The sequence below is a fragment of the Salvelinus namaycush genome, chromosome 33 (assembly GCF_016432855.1).
Source record: "Salvelinus namaycush isolate Seneca chromosome 33, SaNama_1.0, whole genome shotgun sequence".
Lineage (NCBI taxonomy): Eukaryota > Metazoa > Chordata > Actinopteri > Salmoniformes > Salmonidae > Salvelinus > Salvelinus namaycush.
Genome location: NC_052339.1, coordinates 5,932,783 through 5,950,718, shown reverse-complemented (window position 1 = coordinate 5,950,718; position 17,936 = coordinate 5,932,783). Strand labels below are relative to the sequence as shown.

The 17,936-nt window shown below is 43.0% G+C and overlaps 2 protein-coding genes across 5 annotated transcripts in view; both read left to right on the top strand.

Annotated features, from left to right (window-relative positions):
- LOC120028017 (extended synaptotagmin-2-A-like) overlaps positions 1-749 on the top strand; it is a 31,782-nt gene extending 31,033 nt beyond the window's left edge. Inside the window, exons 21-22 of the mRNA XM_038973132.1 lie at positions 145-250; positions 696-749. Of these exons, the coding sequence (XP_038829060.1) occupies positions 145-250; positions 696-749 (160 nt within the window). The remainder of the gene's footprint in view (positions 1-144; positions 251-695) is intronic.
- A 2,967-nt stretch (positions 750-3,716) lies between these two features.
- LOC120028074 (condensin-2 complex subunit G2-like) lies at positions 3,717-17,382 on the top strand. Of its 4 annotated transcripts, XM_038973229.1 has the most exons (27): positions 3,717-3,816; positions 3,977-4,066; positions 4,689-4,871; positions 5,276-5,390; positions 5,841-5,998; positions 6,861-6,995; positions 7,308-7,402; positions 7,771-7,927; positions 8,352-8,444; positions 8,546-8,671; positions 9,110-9,289; positions 9,541-9,693; positions 9,961-10,183; positions 10,650-10,741; positions 11,515-11,688; positions 11,975-12,045; positions 12,148-12,301; positions 12,486-12,659; positions 12,761-12,877; positions 13,112-13,252; positions 14,150-14,249; positions 14,462-14,649; positions 14,974-15,117; positions 15,243-15,346; positions 15,591-15,691; positions 15,965-16,067; positions 16,363-17,382. In XM_038973229.1, the coding sequence occupies exons 2-27, from the start codon at positions 3,989-3,991 to the stop codon at positions 16,394-16,396; spliced, it is 3,393 nt and encodes a 1,130-aa protein (XP_038829157.1). In that variant the 5' UTR covers positions 3,717-3,816; positions 3,977-3,988; the 3' UTR covers positions 16,397-17,382. The 4 variants fall into 4 exon arrangements, with proteins under 4 accessions (XP_038829157.1, XP_038829154.1, XP_038829155.1 ...); XM_038973226.1 differs by lacking the exon at positions 14,974-15,117; XM_038973227.1 differs by lacking the exons at positions 8,352-8,444; positions 14,974-15,117.
- The last annotated feature ends 554 nt before the right edge of the window (positions 17,383-17,936 follow it).

The window sequence follows — 17,936 nt, the reverse complement described above, 5'->3', positions numbered from 1 at the left end:
CCTACATTATGCAACCTTTTCACAACCATCAAAATAATTCACAACGTCATCCATTGGATTCATTCATTACCCAGTATCACTGCAGTAGGAAATCCTCACTCAGAAATAAAGGAGAATCCTACAGTGTGTTTTGTTCGTCTGCAGGTTTGAGTTTAGTGTGTCCATGGTGGAGCTGCACAGGAGAACTCTGGACATCGCTGTGAAGAATGGAGGAAGTATACTGTCCAAACACAGAGGACTCCTCGGGAAGGTAGTGTATCCTCACAAGATAGAATGTGTCCCAAATGGCACCCTACTCCCTATGAAGTGCACTACTTTTGACCAGACCCCTATGAACCCTGGTCAAAAGTGGTACTCTTTAGTGGGATTACGGTGGCATTTGCACTTGAAAAAAGAAAGGGAAGGTGGATACCTAGTCAGTTGTACAACTGAATGCATTCAACTGAAATGTGTCTTCCGCATTTAACCCAACCCCTCTGAATCAGAGAGGTGCGGACGGCTGCCTTAATCGACATCCACGTCTTCGGCGTCCGGGGAACAGTGGGTTAACTGCCTTGCTCAGGAGCAGAACAACATATTTTTACCTTGTCAGCTCAGGGATTCAATACAGCAACCTTTCGCTACCCAAATAAAGGAGCATGAGGAATGTTATCTGATTGTTGTTGACTCGACCAATGCTACTTTACTTATTATAGGTGATGGTGGATTTGAGTGGTGAGGATATATCCAAGGGCTGGACGCAATGGTAAGATGCTCCTTTACCCAATTTGTGTTGTCAGCTCTGTGCTGTATTTGTGTTAACATTTGATACACATTTAATTTGGTTCAATAAACTAGGTTGTTCATTCTATGGTTGCATCTTTGGGTGTGAGCAAATTGCTATAGAAATCCTGTGTATGTATTATATTTGTTAGTCATATTTTAGTTTTAAGCCATTGCCATTTGTTGCCCCACTGGTGTCTTGTAGGTATGACCTCACTGAAGATGGAAGCCGCAAAACGGTCCAGGCATAGAGGGACATAGGAAGACCTCACCTCCATAATCATAAACACACATCCTGCTGTTTCAACTCTAGTGACATTCAATTCAAAAAAGCTTTATAGGCATGACAAAAATCTAATTTTATTGCCAATTGACATTCATAGTAACACCCATCACTCTGCTTTAATTTAGTGTTATCACTTATCAAAGGGGACATCATTTTAATTTTCTTACTTTTTTCCCCCTTTAATTTGTGTGTTTATCATGTTGACGCATGTAGAGATACAACTTGACGCTTGCTGTAACATGCTGTTCCTGCACTATTGAAAGACGTCAAAGTTTCACAAAATTGTCCTGTTAAAAGCAAAAAACATTGATCAGAAGATTTTGGTTAATGTGTCAAAAAGCACATTTACTGCCTTGTTTTCTAACTTGTTCAGTGTTTATATGGACTAATTAGTTTTCATTGTTATTTGTTACTATTGAAGGAAATGATGTTGGAATCCTATTTGTTTTCTTTGACATTGAATGGACTCCATATCTATTGATGTGACCGTAATTCTCATCAAAACGACAGATATTGCTGCTATGGTAGTTTACAAGCTGTAAACAAGGATGACCAGTTAATTTGTTTTATATATTTTTGTCATGCAGTGTTATTTGGTCATTGTTTACTTCCGCCTATTTTCTTCATGCTAACGGTAATCAATTACTCCTACAGTGATCAAAAGTCCTACCAGTGGATTCACATCAAAAAAATATCAAATGATTGTTCAGTATATTCTATACTGTATATTTTGAAGGATCCAGTGCAATATAGAATTATGTTCAGATGAAGGGGGTATGTCGGGGCGGGATATGTTCTGCTCTGGTGTACAGGAATAGTATATCTAAACAGATAAGAGTTTGAGTTTGGTTATCGTAATAAATCATTTGTAAATGAATAGAGGACCATATATGAATGGTCTCTTACACCAGACACATTATGCAAAAAACAAATTTGCAACATTGTGTGAAGTTTTGTTTTTATTTTGTCGAATGATGACAGAATGTGCCATAGGCTACTCCTACACGTATAAGCCATGCAATGCTGTTTTATCTTGAAACACGTTCATATTATGCATTACAAACATCTTAAATACTCTGTCAGTTATCTTTCCTGTGCCTTAACATTAAACACCTTCACACTTGCTGTACAAATGTACATGAAACCTGTTAGGAATCAAGTTCTCACATTTGGAATAAGTATATTCATGGTTTGTTTTGAATAATAAAGAGTTGTTTCTCTTTAATTAAAAAAAAAAAAGTTTAATTTAAAGTGTTTTTGTTGTGTGTAATGACTTGACTTCCCTGTGAAAATTTGCCTGGTTCTAAATTCATTGTAAGCCTTTGTGAGACTGTTGTTTCTATGTCTGAGAGCTTACTGTATGTATCTACTAGGTCCTTGTTTTGCTGTACATAAGCTCCATCTAGTGGTTTCTCAGATGCAACTTTAGTTGAGATGTTCTTTTAATTTATTATTTACTATTGTGTTACTTTAGCATTTAAAAATAACACTAACACAATGTGTGTGTGTTTGTGTGTGTGTTTACAGATTACTTTAAAGGCCCGGCCCAGAGCAGTCAAACTTTATTTTCTATATAAGGTTGAATTAAAACTGTGAACTTGTCAAAATTATGATCATGCCCTTTTAGTGTAAGAGCTGTTTAAATAAATTGCCTGACATTTCAGGTGCGATTGAGTTTGGCCTTGGTAAATTAGTTATTACTCCAAAAATCAATAACATAAGTAGCCTTGCTCTACACACAAAAATGCTGCTTAAATAAAGTAGGCTATACAGTCAAAGATGGTTTAGTATGAAAATGCCTAGCAAGCTAAGCTCATGCGCAGAAACACCTCACCGAACTGCGCTTGCCGTCCACTCAAAGGCACTGCTTCGATATAGTTACTTTTGACGAAAATTAAAACGTGTCTGTTTGTCACATTCAGGAGTTTGGAGTAATAACATGTTCAGCTATTTACGACATTGGCTCAAATCTAGGTTGTACCTTCATACATCGAAAAACTAACAACGTCCTCCTCACTATGGCTTCAGACCTACCCAGCCCTTCAGACACAACGGCTGGGCTCTGCCTGGCCAGAGAGGTGGGCACGGATAATGGGGTGGCGTACTGTTAGGGCCCACTATAGCAAGTGTTGACGTTATTATTACCCTGCTCCAGGTGCCCAGGTTCCCTGAGCTGTTGCGGGTAACCACAAGCAATATAGTTAATGGGCGGCAAGTAGCAGGTAACCGTAAGTAATCCCCGAGCCAAATAGTTGAAAAATCTGTCGATGTGCCCTTGAGCAAGGAACTTAACCCTAATTGCTTATGTAAATCGCTCTGGATAAGAGAGTCTGCTAAATGACTAAAACGTAAACTCAGGAAGAATTGTTCACTTCTCCCATTGACTTTCCAAACCCTGGTCTGCTTGGGATGTATCGTGATGTTGGGCACAAAGGTATATAAGATAGTGGATGAATGAAGATAGTTCACTCAGGCTGTTTACCATTGCGCAACAAATAAAAATAATCTGTTCCGGGTTATTTAAGGGGGTGGCTCTCCCATAGACACCAATGCGATAGTAACTGGGTCTCTGGTCTTCTTAGATCATTGACTTCTATTTAAAATGAGGGAGTGGGATGTCTCACTTCCTTTTCCGTCTCTGGAGACGTCACAACAGTGTGTCACATGGCTCTGGACGTTGTCAAATCAAAATTTGCGCGGGGAAGCTGCGTTAGCTAAGTTATAATAAGAAAATAGTTGATGATTTATAAGAACGGCATACGACATTGGTATGTATTTAACATTAACTTAGCTAGTGGTATATGATATGCTGATGAACTCTAGTTTTTATTTTTTGTCCATAAAACGGAAACACGAAGCAAGTTCGGTTTGTTAGCTAACATTATTGTTATTCAGATTTAACGAGATATTTTACTTCTTATTTCACAGTGCTGGCTAAACATGTCTAAGCGAGAGGCATTTTTAGACTCCATCTGCAAAGACAATGTGGGGGAATTTCTCAATTTCACTAAACTCCATGTGAGTAACATTAGCTACAATGTTGTTTTTGCAAAACTTCAAATATGAATAGGAGTGGTTCCTAAGCTGCCCCCCCCCCCCCCCCCAAACAAAAATAATAATAAATAAACAGTCAGGCTTTCAACTTACTATTAAAAGTGGTAATAGTAGAATGCACAAGGTGCAATTTCGAAATTGGGTATCTAGTGCATCATCAGTTTTCCTTGTCATGTCAGTCATTGCATACCTTAGAGAGCTATTTATAACTTTTCTGATATGCACACGTATTTTAGCCCATATATTTTGTTGTAATGTTTGAATCACTCAAATATCACATGAATACACACACATTAGCCATGGCAAAATGTACAGAATTGCAGGAAATAAGCTTTAAACTTCTCCGACAACAAGAGGGCAACCCTTTGTCAAAAACAGTGCTTGTGCACATAGATGTGGCGTGTGTACAAGGGGGACCTGGGATGTTCCCCAATGGGGGGCTTCAGTGAAAAAGTTTGGGAACCCCTGTCTTATAGGACCAATATCATGAATCTCAAAATGAGTATTGTCTACCATACTGATTCCTTATGCTCGTCTATCTATTTGAGCCTTGCCTCTGACCCGGTTGGCTGTAATGTTACCACAGAAGGACACGGCTGAGCCCTTTGACCTAGATGAGGTCCTGCAGGAGCTGCCAAAGGGCCAGAGAGAGGCACTGTGGGCCCGACTAGTCACACTACTTTGTGACCAGCTGGCAGCCTTCGCACCAGAGCACTGGGATGCTGGCTTAGAGGAGGACAATGACATGGAGGTGGTGTCCCCAGACCGGGTGAGTACTAGTGAGTAGAGTTGTCACAATACTAGTATCGTGGCAAGGACATAAAACATGAAGCAGATTAAATTTAAGGGATACAGTCCTAATGTTGGAAAGAAAATGCATTATGTTGTCACCCAGAGTCAAATGTTTTTTTCCCCAAGCTATAGTGCACACTATTTGACATAAAGAAGGTTCGACCAAAGAGTTTAGTCTGCCTTGTTTTTCTGCCATGGAGAATTGTAGTATCATAGCAATTCCACATCCTGACCACTCTCTCTCTATATATATATTTTTCCACACTGGGCATGACAGCATTTGTTTTATTCTTGCTCTGACTTCATCTCCTACATGTGATGTCAGTGTTCAGTTGTCTACTCTTCCTTGATTGAGAGGTGGTCATCTATTTCGTTATTTAGACACACACCATGTCTGTCCTTGAGGGAGTGACTCTAGTGGTCAAAGCTTCTGTGGATGTCATTGAGGATGGCGACACCTACAATTCTCTCTTAGAGTGTGGCAACATATTAAATGGTGAGTTTTTTTGTATTAACTCTATCCTTGTTTTATAGTAAAAAGAATACATTTAATTTCTATAGTGCTTTTTTAGTATGGAAAGAATCTCAAAGCGTTTGAAAATACATGTTTTACGGAGCTTGGTTAACACGACTCACATGGTCAATGAGGGAGAGCTGACACACTGGTCTGGACAGGAGGCCTTTGTAGATGCAGGGTTTGTGCAGAGTTGTACTTATTTCTGGCTGCGCTTTGGCGGCGCTCAGGGGCTGTGTGGCTATCCATGTGTGTGTTTGAGTGAGAAAGACACAGAGGAGAACCAATCAGTAAAAAAGCAGTTATCGACACCGTGCTGACAACATCAAAAGAGCCTTTCCAGACTGAAGTCAGGAGGACTTTGAGTTAGGTGTCAGCCAGACTATTTTAAGTACTCCAACCCTTCAGTCTGTCTCTGTCCAACAACCCCAGGTGTCCTGCCTTACCTTCCTGCCTCTGAGATGCCTCTGCGGCAGGCTATCCACGGTCTGTGCGAGGCCTGGTGGAAGAAAGGCCTCCTTGGTAAAGAAGCGCTGGGCCGCACAGCCTTCCTTGGAAGCCTGGAGAAGACCCTCATCCTGAAGAAACCAGTACGTACCCTTTAGCACCAACATGGCCTGTTGTTGTTTTTCTGTTTTGCTCTCTGTCGGTCTTCCTTTTTCTCTAGCGAGCTTTCTGGACTTGCTTTCAGTTATTTTGGTGGGAAATACAAAATGATAGGCTACCAGGTTTTTTTCTGGTGTGTGTGATGTGGCTATGGATGTGCCCAATGATGTGGTCTCTGACTGGAAATTGTAGAGGCCCTCCTGTTGGCCCGTAATGACAAAATAGTTTCAAAGCTAATTTCCTGTAATTCTACACATTTTGCCATGTGGTGGAGATAAAAAATGTTGCAGTTATGAGGCTCATTTCCTGCAGTTCTACACATTTTGCCATGGGTTATGCTATCTAAGTGACTGAAACATTATAACAAAATCAATTGGGGCCGCATGCCATGACCAAAATACTCCTGAATGCATCATTTTGGGAATTTGTTTCTCTCTGACTGTCTAGCTTTTATTTTGGTGATTGTTAGTTATCAAAGGTGATCTATTCTTGACAACAGACGAGTGCTCTCTAATCACCCGGTACTCTCATTCAGGGATCATCTTCATTTTATCTCTGTCAGAACTGAAGTCTTCTTCTACACTAGTGTATCAGAGAGGTGGCTGTTTGCATTGGAGTGATATACGATTATGATTTGTGATCCTCTCGTTTCTGACCTAGTGAGATGGATTCCCTGCAGGCAGTATCTGCATTTTAGGCTGTTCTCCAGTATGTGTCTCTGGGGGAAGAATATCTGTGTACTAACTTTTTGTCTCATCTTGGCACCTTTGTCTTTTGGCGTCTGCATTGACCCGTTTTGTATGTGGTTTGCTGAATGTTGTCGATGCGTTCTGTGCACGTTCTCAGGGGGCTGAGATCCAAAGGCTTTGGGGTTTCCATGAGGTGCTGTTCACTGTGGACTTTGCGTCGGAGTGCAGCAAGGAGCTGATCGATCTGCTGCTACAGTGCTTCCTCAGTGTCAATCACATTAAAAACGAAGATGTAAGTATGTCTTTTTATTGGGGTGGTGTGTGTGTGTGTGTGTCAGAACTGTTTTTTTAAATACTTAAAAATGGATTGAATTTCAAATATTTTCTCTGCCCGTTTGAGCTTGCCTAGCTTAATAAACCAAAAGAAAAGTCCCAAAACTGCAAACCCTGACCACCTGGAACTCCAGACAAAAGAAAGCTGAATGTTTTTACATATTTTTTTCATGTATTTGAAACCCGGGTCTGGTGTGTGTGTGTGTGTGAGATCTTATGCTATGCGATCATGCTCACATTGTCGTTCTGATAACATGACTTTCGCTGGCAGGGAAAGCGTCTGATGGTCTTCCTCTTTAGCTGGAATGTCAACTTCATCCAGATGATCCATGGAACCATCAAAAACCAGCTACCTTACTTTGCAAAGTAAGTGTTTGCATTTGTAGTTTCCTATTAAGGTACTAAGTGTCCCTGTTATAATGCCGGGGAGGTTGGGGGTTCGATCCCCGGTCGAGTCATGCCAAAGACTCAACAAAAATGGGACCCGATGCCTTTCAGCTTGGCACTCAGCATTTAGGTTAAGGCCCCATGACAGACTTAGTGTCCTGTCCAGGAGGTGTACTTGCACATCAAGCTGCCTCCCGCTACAGAAACAGGAGATAGGCCGTTCTGGCTCGGTCAAGGTTTACTTATTCAAAAGTAGCCGTCAGGAGGCAATGGCTTTCTCCTATTCAATTCATGATGATATACCTGTTTTTTGACTGCTTGGTTGAACGTAGATTTTTTCCCCCCAGGCCCCACACTGACCACATAGCTGAGATCTACTGCCGGGCCTGGAAGAAGGCTTCTGGGGTCTGTCTGGAGCAGATAGAGAGCACGTGCATCCAGGACCTCATGCAGCACGCTGTGCTCCTGCACAGGACCTCGCCCGTCCATGCCAAAGTCAGACAGGTGAGTGCCGTGAACATTTTGACTTGGTATGTTTCAAACATATTTCTCACTCTGTCTGCTTCAGAAATAATATATATATTTTTTTAATTATTATTATTTTTTACAAATCGATACTTTGAGTCAAATATCAATATAATATTGAGATATGTAACTATTGATTAAAAATATATGTATTTAAAAAAAAAATATATATATATATATATATATATATATATATATATATATATATATATATATATATGGAAAAGTACTACTTCAACAGCACACATTTCCTGTATTTATTTTATATTTTTTCATAACAAGACTAAGGCTTTAGCATCATATCAGCAAACCTCCAGCTGGCTTACTTTACCACAAAGTCTACATATTCACTGCAATGGTTGCCGTTTATTTTATGTGTGTGACTTAACTCTCATCTGTGTAGATACTGAGCTACTTTCACAAACGGAAGGGCCGCCATGGGTTGGATGAGATGCTTTACAGACTCTACAAGCCCATTCTCTGGAGAGCGCTAAGCGTACAGTCAAATTTTCCTTGATACACGTACTCTCTTTATTTCTGGATAGTGTTTTTTGTTGTTGTTTGACTAATGAAGGAGTCTTCTCTCTATCATTGTAGGCTGCCAACTCTGAGGTCCGGGCCAATGCCACTCTGCTCTTCACCGAGGCCTTCCCTATCCACAATCCTAGCCAGAACAGTGAGAAGATGGACGAGACCATCCAGAAACAACTGGACACGCTGGTCGTAAGTCAACGTATTATGACGTTGAATTTCCAAGTGGTCGTTTTATGTTTGTGAATCCCTGAAATGCCATAAGTTGAGCTAATATGCGGCAGATAGCCTAGCAGTTAAGAGCGTTGGGCCAGTAACCGAAAGATTGCTGGTACGAATCCCCAAGCCGACTAAGATGAAAAATGAAAAATCTGTCTGTGCCTTTGAGCAAGGCACTTAACCCTGAAATCAGTCTGGATAAGAGCGTCTGCCAAATGACTCAAATGTGGAATTATGAAACATAGAATGTTTCTGTGTCGATTTTAAAGGGTTAAATAGTTCAAGTGTAGTGAGTCTATTTTATGAGCACTGTGTACAGTGTATTCCTGTTTAATAAGTGATGTCTGCTTAATATTCTAAAGCTCTCACCTGTTTGTTCCTGTGTGTCGGTGTGTGTTTGTAACATGTCAGCGCCTGCTAGAGGACCCTCAGCCTCTGGTGCGCTCCACAGCCACCCTCGGGGTCTGTAAGATCCTGGCCAAGTGCTGGGAGGTCATCCCCCCCACTGTCATCACCGACTTCCTCAAGAAGATTGTGGTAGAGCTGGCCAATGATACCACCTCCCCCGATGTCCGCTGCTCCGTCTTCAAGGTGAGTTACCACAGTATTGAATACAATAAAACACTACATATATTAGAACATTAAGGCTATGTCCCAAATGGCACCCTATTCCCTATATAGTGCACTAATTTGACAGGTCCTTACGGCTCTGGTCAAAAGCAGTGCCCTGTATAGGGAATAGGGCGCCATTTGGGATGCAGACCTATATGAACTCTGACCCCCCTCTAGTCATCACTGCGGTTATGTGTTGTTGTTATTATGGATTACAATTAAATCTCCAGTGTTTGACCATCGTGCTGGACAATGGCCACAGTCACCCGTTGCTGGAGCAGCTGCTGCCAGCTCTGAAGAACAGCCTCCATGACACCTCGGAGAAAGTACGCGTGGCCTTCCTCAACATGCTGCTCAAGATCAAAGCAGTGCGAGCCGCCAAGGTAAAAACACCGCTTGCGTGTATTTCTGTTTTGTGCAAAACCACAACGTATTACCAAACAAAAAGACAACAATGAAGATATTCAAAGTACTACTATACATTATACTAAATGTATATTTCTTCATTGTCATTTTGTCAGGAAATACACTGTAGTTATTTCTGTTTGTGTTGGGAGAAAGCTTTTTGATTCCCCGCTTATCTCAGTAGTACTGTCAGACATTATTTGTGATGCTCACCCTGCCGTACCCCTCCTCTCTCTCCTCTCCAGTTCTGGAAGGTGTCCTCCATGGATCACCTGCTGGCCCGTCTGGCCGTCGACTCGCAGCCTGTCTCCAAGCGCATCGTCAACCTCCTCTTCAATTCCTTCTTCCCCGTCAACCAATCAGTGGAGGTGTGGTGCGAGCGCTGCGTCACTCTGATTCAGATGAACCCCAAGGCAGCTAGGACTTTCTACCAGTATGCACACATCTACACAGCCCCCACTAACATAGGTGAGTTTAACCTGCAGTTGTATACAGTAGCTCCTACACAGCCCTCACTAATATAGGTCAGTTTGGCCTTCAGCTACAGTATGTAGCTCCTGTCAGCATATGTGGGATTTAAAGGGATAGTTTGACATTTTCCGGTCATTGCGCTAACGCTAGTTAGCAATCGCTCCAGAAACGACCTTCAACTTCCTTCAAACTGCAAGCATAGATATACAAATGGTATCCATGAGTTCATCCGATTCTGGGTAAGTAGTGGGGAAAAAGGGCTTCATTGCCAAACTCTCGAACTATCCATTTAAATCACTCGTTAATCTGTTGACAGTTGACAGTACTGACCTGTCTAAGGTCTTTATTCCCCCTAGATCATATTCAAACTACGTATCTAGCTAGCAGATGTTATGAGAGTCATTTGAAGTTGTTAGAAAACCCTGAATTAAAGTCTGTTTTACTGTACCCGCTTGTGTCCCAGTCAAGCTGATGCTGACAATCCGCCGGTGTTTGAATGCCTGCATCCAGACTGAAGACCTGAATGAGACAAACTCAAACAAGGAGAACACAAGTGTAAGACTGATTTGTAGCACTGAATGTCAGCTCACTTACAAGACTAAGGAAATTGTCGTTTGTCAATGGAATGCATGTACGATAATCAAGATTTTTCCATCATTCAAATTGTAATATAGAATTGGTACATGTACATCCCACCCCTTCAGCTAAATGCCTCCGCTCAGTTCCTGTCGCACCCCATCATATAACCCAACGTATAATCTTTTTTTACTCAATTGTTTGTAAATGTAGTTCTAAACAAACACTTTCCAGCTTCAAGACATGGTAAAAACGATCATTTTGATCGGTCTCTCTGGTGTACTGGATGGTCAGTCCTTACATCCGTAGCTCTGTCTAGGAATTTAAGTGTTTACACGTCTCCAGCATAGAAAGCTAGTATGAGGGTTTGCGCTCAGGCTAGAATGAATAGTGGCCGGTGCGAGAGAAAACATTTCCTTAGAGTTCAGTAGTTCTCGAACCATGAAAAAGAGAGAAAAAAACAAGGAGGCTGATGTGCTGAAATATACTTCATTGAATGCCGTGCTCAAAAGGTAAGTGTAAAAAAAATATTTTGAGCATGGTATTCATTTAAGCATATTTTGCCTCCTTGGTGCATCCCGGCCTCCTTGGTGTTTTCCTATTTGTGGTTTGAGTGCAAGTACCTACTGGACTCATATTTATATATATTATATTTCTCCAGCCCCATCGCTCAGCTGTTGACCACAACAAGTTGCACAGTGACCGCTTTGTTTTATTTTAAATCCCAGATTTTAAAACAAAGTTCCTTGTAGGTTCTGGAGCATGTCCTGTCGGTCAAGGACACGGCGGCCATGGCCAGTCTGCTGGAGGTGGTGGTGATCTTGTGGAGGAGCATCCGGAAAGCCCTGGAGCTCAACAAGGACGCCCTCCAGTACACCACTGCCAAGTTTGGCTCCGTTGTGCCCAAGTACTTCAATGTCTTCCAGGTGTGAGGTGGACTGGAGTTTACCCCGTGGCAGTCACAACTTCGGTTGTGTCCCAATAATCTCTCCTAAGTGAACACTTGTTCACTTCCCTTCATAGATTTGAAAGGAAATGACTGGTTTATGGAAACGCCCTCTAGCCCATGCCTACACCAGTCTAATGCTTTTAAATGTGTGGGGAGTAGTGAACGAGTTCGCACTTAAAGGAAGAAGGTAAGATTATTGGTACGCACCCCAGATATCTTCCCCATCATTTAAGATGGCCTCACCTTGTTTCTCTCTCTTTCAGGAGGAGCGTTGCACAGTTCCCCTCATCCAACTGGCCTCCCTACTGCCCCCAGCTTCTGTCCCCACTTTCAGGTCTGTGGGGGTCCTGCTAACTTGTCGTCCTTTTTGGCCTCTTCAGACTCTCTCTGTGTCTCTGTCTGTGTTAACCCTGTCTCTCTGGTCCCTGTGTTCCAGCTGTGGGGTGCTGTCCAGGCTGAAGAGGCTGGAGGCGGGGGCCAAGGTGTCCCAGTACAGTCAGATCATCGAGTGCCTGTGTAGCTGGGGCCAGGCTGCACACGTCCTGGAGCTCATCACAGACTGGCTCACTGATGCCTTACCCACCCCCGCTGTAAGCAACACGCACAGAGGTTGTGTCACAAATGGCACCCTATTCTCTATATATTGACCTACTTTCGACCAGGGTCCATAGGTTCGCTGTTCTAAAGTAGTGCACTATATAGTAGTGTACTGAGATGTAATCATGACATCGTTGGACATTACCCCACCTCTCTGCTCCCCCTTCTCCTCCACAGGGCAAAGGGAACACCAGTCGGAAAGTGCGCATCCAGGAGACGGTGGAGGCCAAGCCAGACCTGGGGCTAGATTACCTGGAGTACCTGGTCAGCCGTACCTCCACGCGGGACTGCATCCTGCCCTTCAGGCAGGGCCAGCTCAAACAGCTGCACAAAGCCCTCGGGGCCTGGAAGGTAGAGTAGATAATATAATTACAGAGCTGTATAGATTGGTTATATGTGCGGTGAGAGGCTATGAACAGAGGTGGTATCCTGTGTCATGTTTTCCTTCTCAGTCAGTGCTGTTATCCCATATGAGCTCTTCTGAGGCCCAGGCCAATGTACCCAGAGCAGAAACAGCACTAAGAGCATTTGCCCTTCACGCACGTCTCAGTGCCCATGTACAGCACAAAGTGAGTCCCATTGCCTACATGCCTCCGCTTTGTAACCAATCTGTGTACAGTATTGCTACTAACAATATCAGCTAAATGTCCTCGATAAGTGTCGGTTTGAGCAGTGTACTGTAGGTACTTTGGTTTATAGTCCCAGATCTAGTAGACACTATTTGGGATATAACTACTGGTCTGTGCAGTGTTTTGGCTATAACCACCGGGGCTTGCTATAACCACCGTTACTTGCTTTCCCAGTTCTCGGAGGGGAGGGATTTCCTTGTCCCTGTGGAGAACATGGCAGCGTGGGTGGCAGAGAGGGTGCTGCCCTTCCTGGTCGGCCCCAGTGAGGGAGGGGTCACTGAGCAGCAGCGGGACCTCGCCAAGCAGGTAGTAGAGGTAAGTGTGACCCTCTGGATAGGGTAGCAGGTATCAATCACAGGACAGGGTTTACACTATCGTTTTGTACAGAAGACCTAAGCGTTAATTCTGTGTTCAGTACTCCGCGGTACCTCAGAGGTGTCAAACTCAATTCCTGGAGGGCTGTATGTCTGCCGGTTGTGTTTTCTTTCAATTTGTGTCCAACTAAGACCTAGACAGCCAGGTGAGGGGAACTCATAACTAATCAATTACAGGAGATACTCGGCCGTCCAGGAATTGGGTTCGACACCCGTGCTTTACCTGTAGACAGAGCCCTATAGGCCTTGGTCAAAAGTAGTGCACTACATGGGGAATAAGGTGCCATTTGGGACGCTGCCTCAGTCTGTTTTATAGATTGTTATTCAGCTCCGGTCCACACTCTCACGTATCAGCTCTCCGTTGTACGCCTCCCACTCCCAGAGAGCAAGATGGACTCATTTATTCTTTTGAAATGGGCTTCTATAGTTATTTCTTCCATTACTCTCTCAAGTGTGTCACCCAGAGGCTGCTGCTGTGATCAGATATTGAAAATAAACCCCTCATTTATCTTAATACCCACTTCTGTTGCTTCCACTAACTCTCTAGAGCTCCAGCACCAACACTTGAGATTAAGATACTATGGTATGGTGGCTTATTCAATGCGTCGTTTTCAGGACAAATTACAAAAATGTAATTTTTTATTAATATTTTTTTTATTGTCCCATTAATATAGTTTGTTTAGTTGGTCTTTCGGTATTATTCCAGGTTCTTAAAAAGAGTTGCGTTTTATAAATTCTGAATTACTATGCTGAAACAATTTTAAAAAACATCTGTCATTTTTCTGTCCCTCTTTGTGGAGTGACATGGTTGCTCTAACGTTGCGGTGATGTTTGGCAGTGTTTACTGACGGTGAGCAAAGATGTGATCCGGGTGGGCCTTGGGGACGAGGAGTTCAAAGGGCAGGTCCTTCACCTGTGCTCCATTGTGCTCCTCTCTGGTGAGTATATCTATACTGAACATATATTATTATAGAGACCTACAGAATCTAAATGAAGAAACATGCCATTTTCGACCATCTGTAAATCAACATTTCTATAAGGCACATTTAGAACCGTAGATTCTCTAGAATAGTTGTTGACTGGACTAGGCCACTCATTTCAATGTGTCTGTGAGGAAATTTGACGTGTGTGTGTTTTATTGTGTTCTCAGAGAAGGGCTACCTGTGTGTTCCTCTGCTGCTCTCTGTGCTGACGGAGGTGGCGGAGAACTACGTCCCCGAGAACCAGGCCCAGGACAACCAGTCCTCCATCATCCTCACCGTGGTCACCAACGTCTTCCAGAAGATCCTGGAGGTTATGGCTCGCCGCCTGAGGAAGGACCCCGAGGAGGGCCAGGAGGTGAGGAGGATGGCGTGCGTCCCAAATGCCTTGATGGTTTGAGTGTCAATCAAAAGCACACACGTAGATCATTTAGAGGTAGTCTCTTCAGTCACACTTTAAATGGCTGTCTAAATAATACCTATTTGGCCCAACAATAGAAGCAGCTCTGGGGCCATATGTATCAAGCTTCTCAGGAAGTTTTTCAGTTACTGTACCACCAACTAAATGTTGCTCTCCCCAGTGTACCCCCTACTCTGATACGCTATAGATAGATATGTCCATGTTCAGCTTGCATATGTGAATAGATGACTTAAGGTTGTTTCTCTCCCCTGGCTATTGTAGCTGTGGCACTTGGCTGTTACCGCTCTAGGAGACTTCCTAGAGGTGGTTCAGGCTTGGTCAGGCATCGACTCCAACCCCCTAAACGGGGTGTTTTCAACCGTCTGTGCTGCCACCCTCGCAGCGACCCAACACTCCCTGCAAAAGGCAACAAAGATGGCTGATACACTATTTTCCTAGATAGAAAATGTGATTCCAAATGTTGATCGGTTGCGAATAAAGAACATGTACTATATTTCATCTGCTCTGAACTTAAAACTGTTCCATTTTAGATTTCACATCCTCAAGAGGTCATAACACCAGAGACGGTCCAGGATTTGCCTCCTCTCTCAAGCATCTTGTTGACCGTTCTCCTCAAATCGCCCCCGGTCACAAGGTAAACAACCAACTACACTCCCAAGCGTTTTGCTGCTTTCTATTACTATTCACACTGACCGGCTCAGTTCGGTTTCCTTTTTTTGTGATAAATGTTTTTACAGATTTTTCCCACACAAAAAGGAAGAACAGACACCAAACAGTCAACCCCACACGACGTCGTACAAAGAGCTCCAGCCATGGAATATATACTGTACTTTTCTCCTCATTGGTGTTTCTAATCCGAGGCCTCTTCTCTTTCCCAGAGCCTTTCTGGCAGAGATCATCTCAACTGTCGACTCAGAGGTCATTGATGGTCTGACCGGATTGGCTGCAGTTCTTCACATTCTGGCAGTTGTCAGACAGAGTGAGTAAAATAAGTTGCAATAAAGAGAATTTCGCTAGTTTAAAAAAAGAAAATGATTTCACATTCATGAATAGTTTCTAACAAGGCGTGGCTAAAAGTTTAGCTGTTAAACTGGGAGTGTAACTTTTGCCGGTGTGGAGCAGAGAGCGTGCCATTATCCACTGTTCTCGGGCCTGAGCCGGTTGCTTATGCCCAGGTGTCATTGAAATGAATGCCAGAAGCTCAGTATCCAGTGTAGCTGGCCTGTAATGATTGTGCCCGTCTTTGTTCCAGCTGGGAAGTTTAAGGCAGATCTGAAGAGTTCAGCCGTGTCCGTCGACAGACAGCTTCAGAAACATTACGCTGTCACGGCTGAGGACGAAGGTCACATCCAGAGGTGACTAGATTAATGAACGTTGTAACGTCTGTCCCAAATGGCATCCTGTAGTGCACTACTTTTGACCAAGACCCATATGGCTCTCCACTGGTGTAAATCTGTTGCTACCTTTTGTATGTTTTTAAGAATGAAGTATTTTTGAGTTGTTAGCTAGCTGTTATAGCATTTTACCCTAAACGTTAAGGAAACATGCTCGTAAGTTGGGAATTGTAAGATGGCAAATTATATTTTAAAATGACATAATAGCAACCACAAAATGACATTACATTATTTATTTTTGTACCTCTTTTTCCAGGGTAATCTACGAATCTGCTATCAACACTGAATGAGATTCTGATGCCATGCCCATGAAGCGGCAAGAGAACCTCATTTACACATTTAACATTTACTAAGTATTTATTGGTTGCCAGTGTCAGCTATTCTGTTCTGTTGTTTCTATGCAATCATGGTGTATGCAGCATGACTTGTATTTGCGCTTTGGATTTATGTATTGCGTCAGTATACTCTATGCTGCATAAACTGAACTGTGTGTAACATTGCTAAGTAACTGCTAAAAATACATTTGAAATGTGAGTTTCAACCATGTCTTTGTGGATTCTCTCTAAAAGCCTCTGCAAATCACTTACACTGCCACATGTTTTAGTTTAACTTATAGTACATATTTGCACAATTTTATTGAAGGAAATATAGTTTACGTTTAGTTATGGTCCACCACTGGCAGAGAAGGTTAGTTTCTGTGGCTAAAGAGGAAGGACAAGAATGAAGAACTAAAGGCCAGCTGCAGGGGATGACAGGCAGACGTCCCTACCACTGCTCCGCCACCAGGAGACGTACCGGGATAAGGAGAGTAACATTGAGGAGTGGTGGTCCCCGGGTGATGACCCTCTAGCTGGTTTACAGGCACTGCTGGAGGTGTGACAGGCAGAGATGCCCAGCAGAAGGTTACCACCTATCTACCTGTATATAGTATGTATATCATATTGTAGCGAATTTGGGGGGTATCCCCGACTGGGACTCGAACCCATCAACTGTCAAGCCAACACCTTAACCGTTTTGCCAAGAGGTCCGAACTGCTTGATGAAGTCGCAAGGTGTTGTGTTAAGGTTACTACAATATGCACTTCTTGTTTGAACAATTTATTGATGGAAATGTAGTTTGTATGCTTTTAGTTATGTTCTATCCAACACAAACACTCCAGACATTTCATTGCATGTATGAACTCTGTATAAACTTGACTAGCCATGCTATATTATGGTATTTTAGAATTATCCTGCCACTGTTTATACAGCCTTACAATAAAGAGATATATGAACTTGTTTATTCAGATGCTGAGTCCAACTATAAATGTGCTAATTTACTTTACTGTTAGTGCACTACTTTTTTACCAGGGCCTATAGGGCTCGGGGCCCAGTTTCCCAAAAGCATCTTATGGCATAAGGTCATATGGTTCTAAAGATGAACTTAGCTTTAAGATGCTTTTGGGAAACAAGGCCCAGGTCAATAGTAGTGCACTATATATGGGAAAGGGTTCCACTTGTGATGTAGTTTAAATCCACTCCTTCCAGCTGGTGTTTAAACCCTGGTGCCAGTAACTGGCGTTCTGCGATAGACGTCCCTCATGCCCACTTGGACTTATTGGTATTGCATTTTTTTTGTTTTATCTCTATATTGCCTACTCGAGCTTTATTTCATAAACCTCTACTATTTTCGTGGTGAGACTGGCTAACCGTAAATTATTGCGCACTGTGGGTGCAAGCTCAGAGACCAGGCGCGGGCCCCTCGCCATGTGTTTGACGTCAGAACCTAGGAGGGGCGCCTTCTGAAGGTTGCTGTCCGCGGTGCTGAATCCTGATGCGACTGCGGAAGAGA

Coding starts and splice junctions, on each gene's coding strand:
- LOC120028074 (XM_038973229.1), top strand. CDS start 3,989: ATGTCTAAGCGAGAGGCATTTTTAGACTCCATCTGCAAAGACAATGTG. Junction 9,290..9,540: donor TCCGCTGCTCCGTCTTCAAG/GTGAGTTACCAC, acceptor TTAAATCTCCAG/TGTTTGACCATCGTGCTGGA. Junction 12,046..12,147: donor GCTTCTGTCCCCACTTTCAG/GTCTGTGGGGGT, acceptor CCTGTGTTCCAG/CTGTGGGGTGCTGTCCAGGC.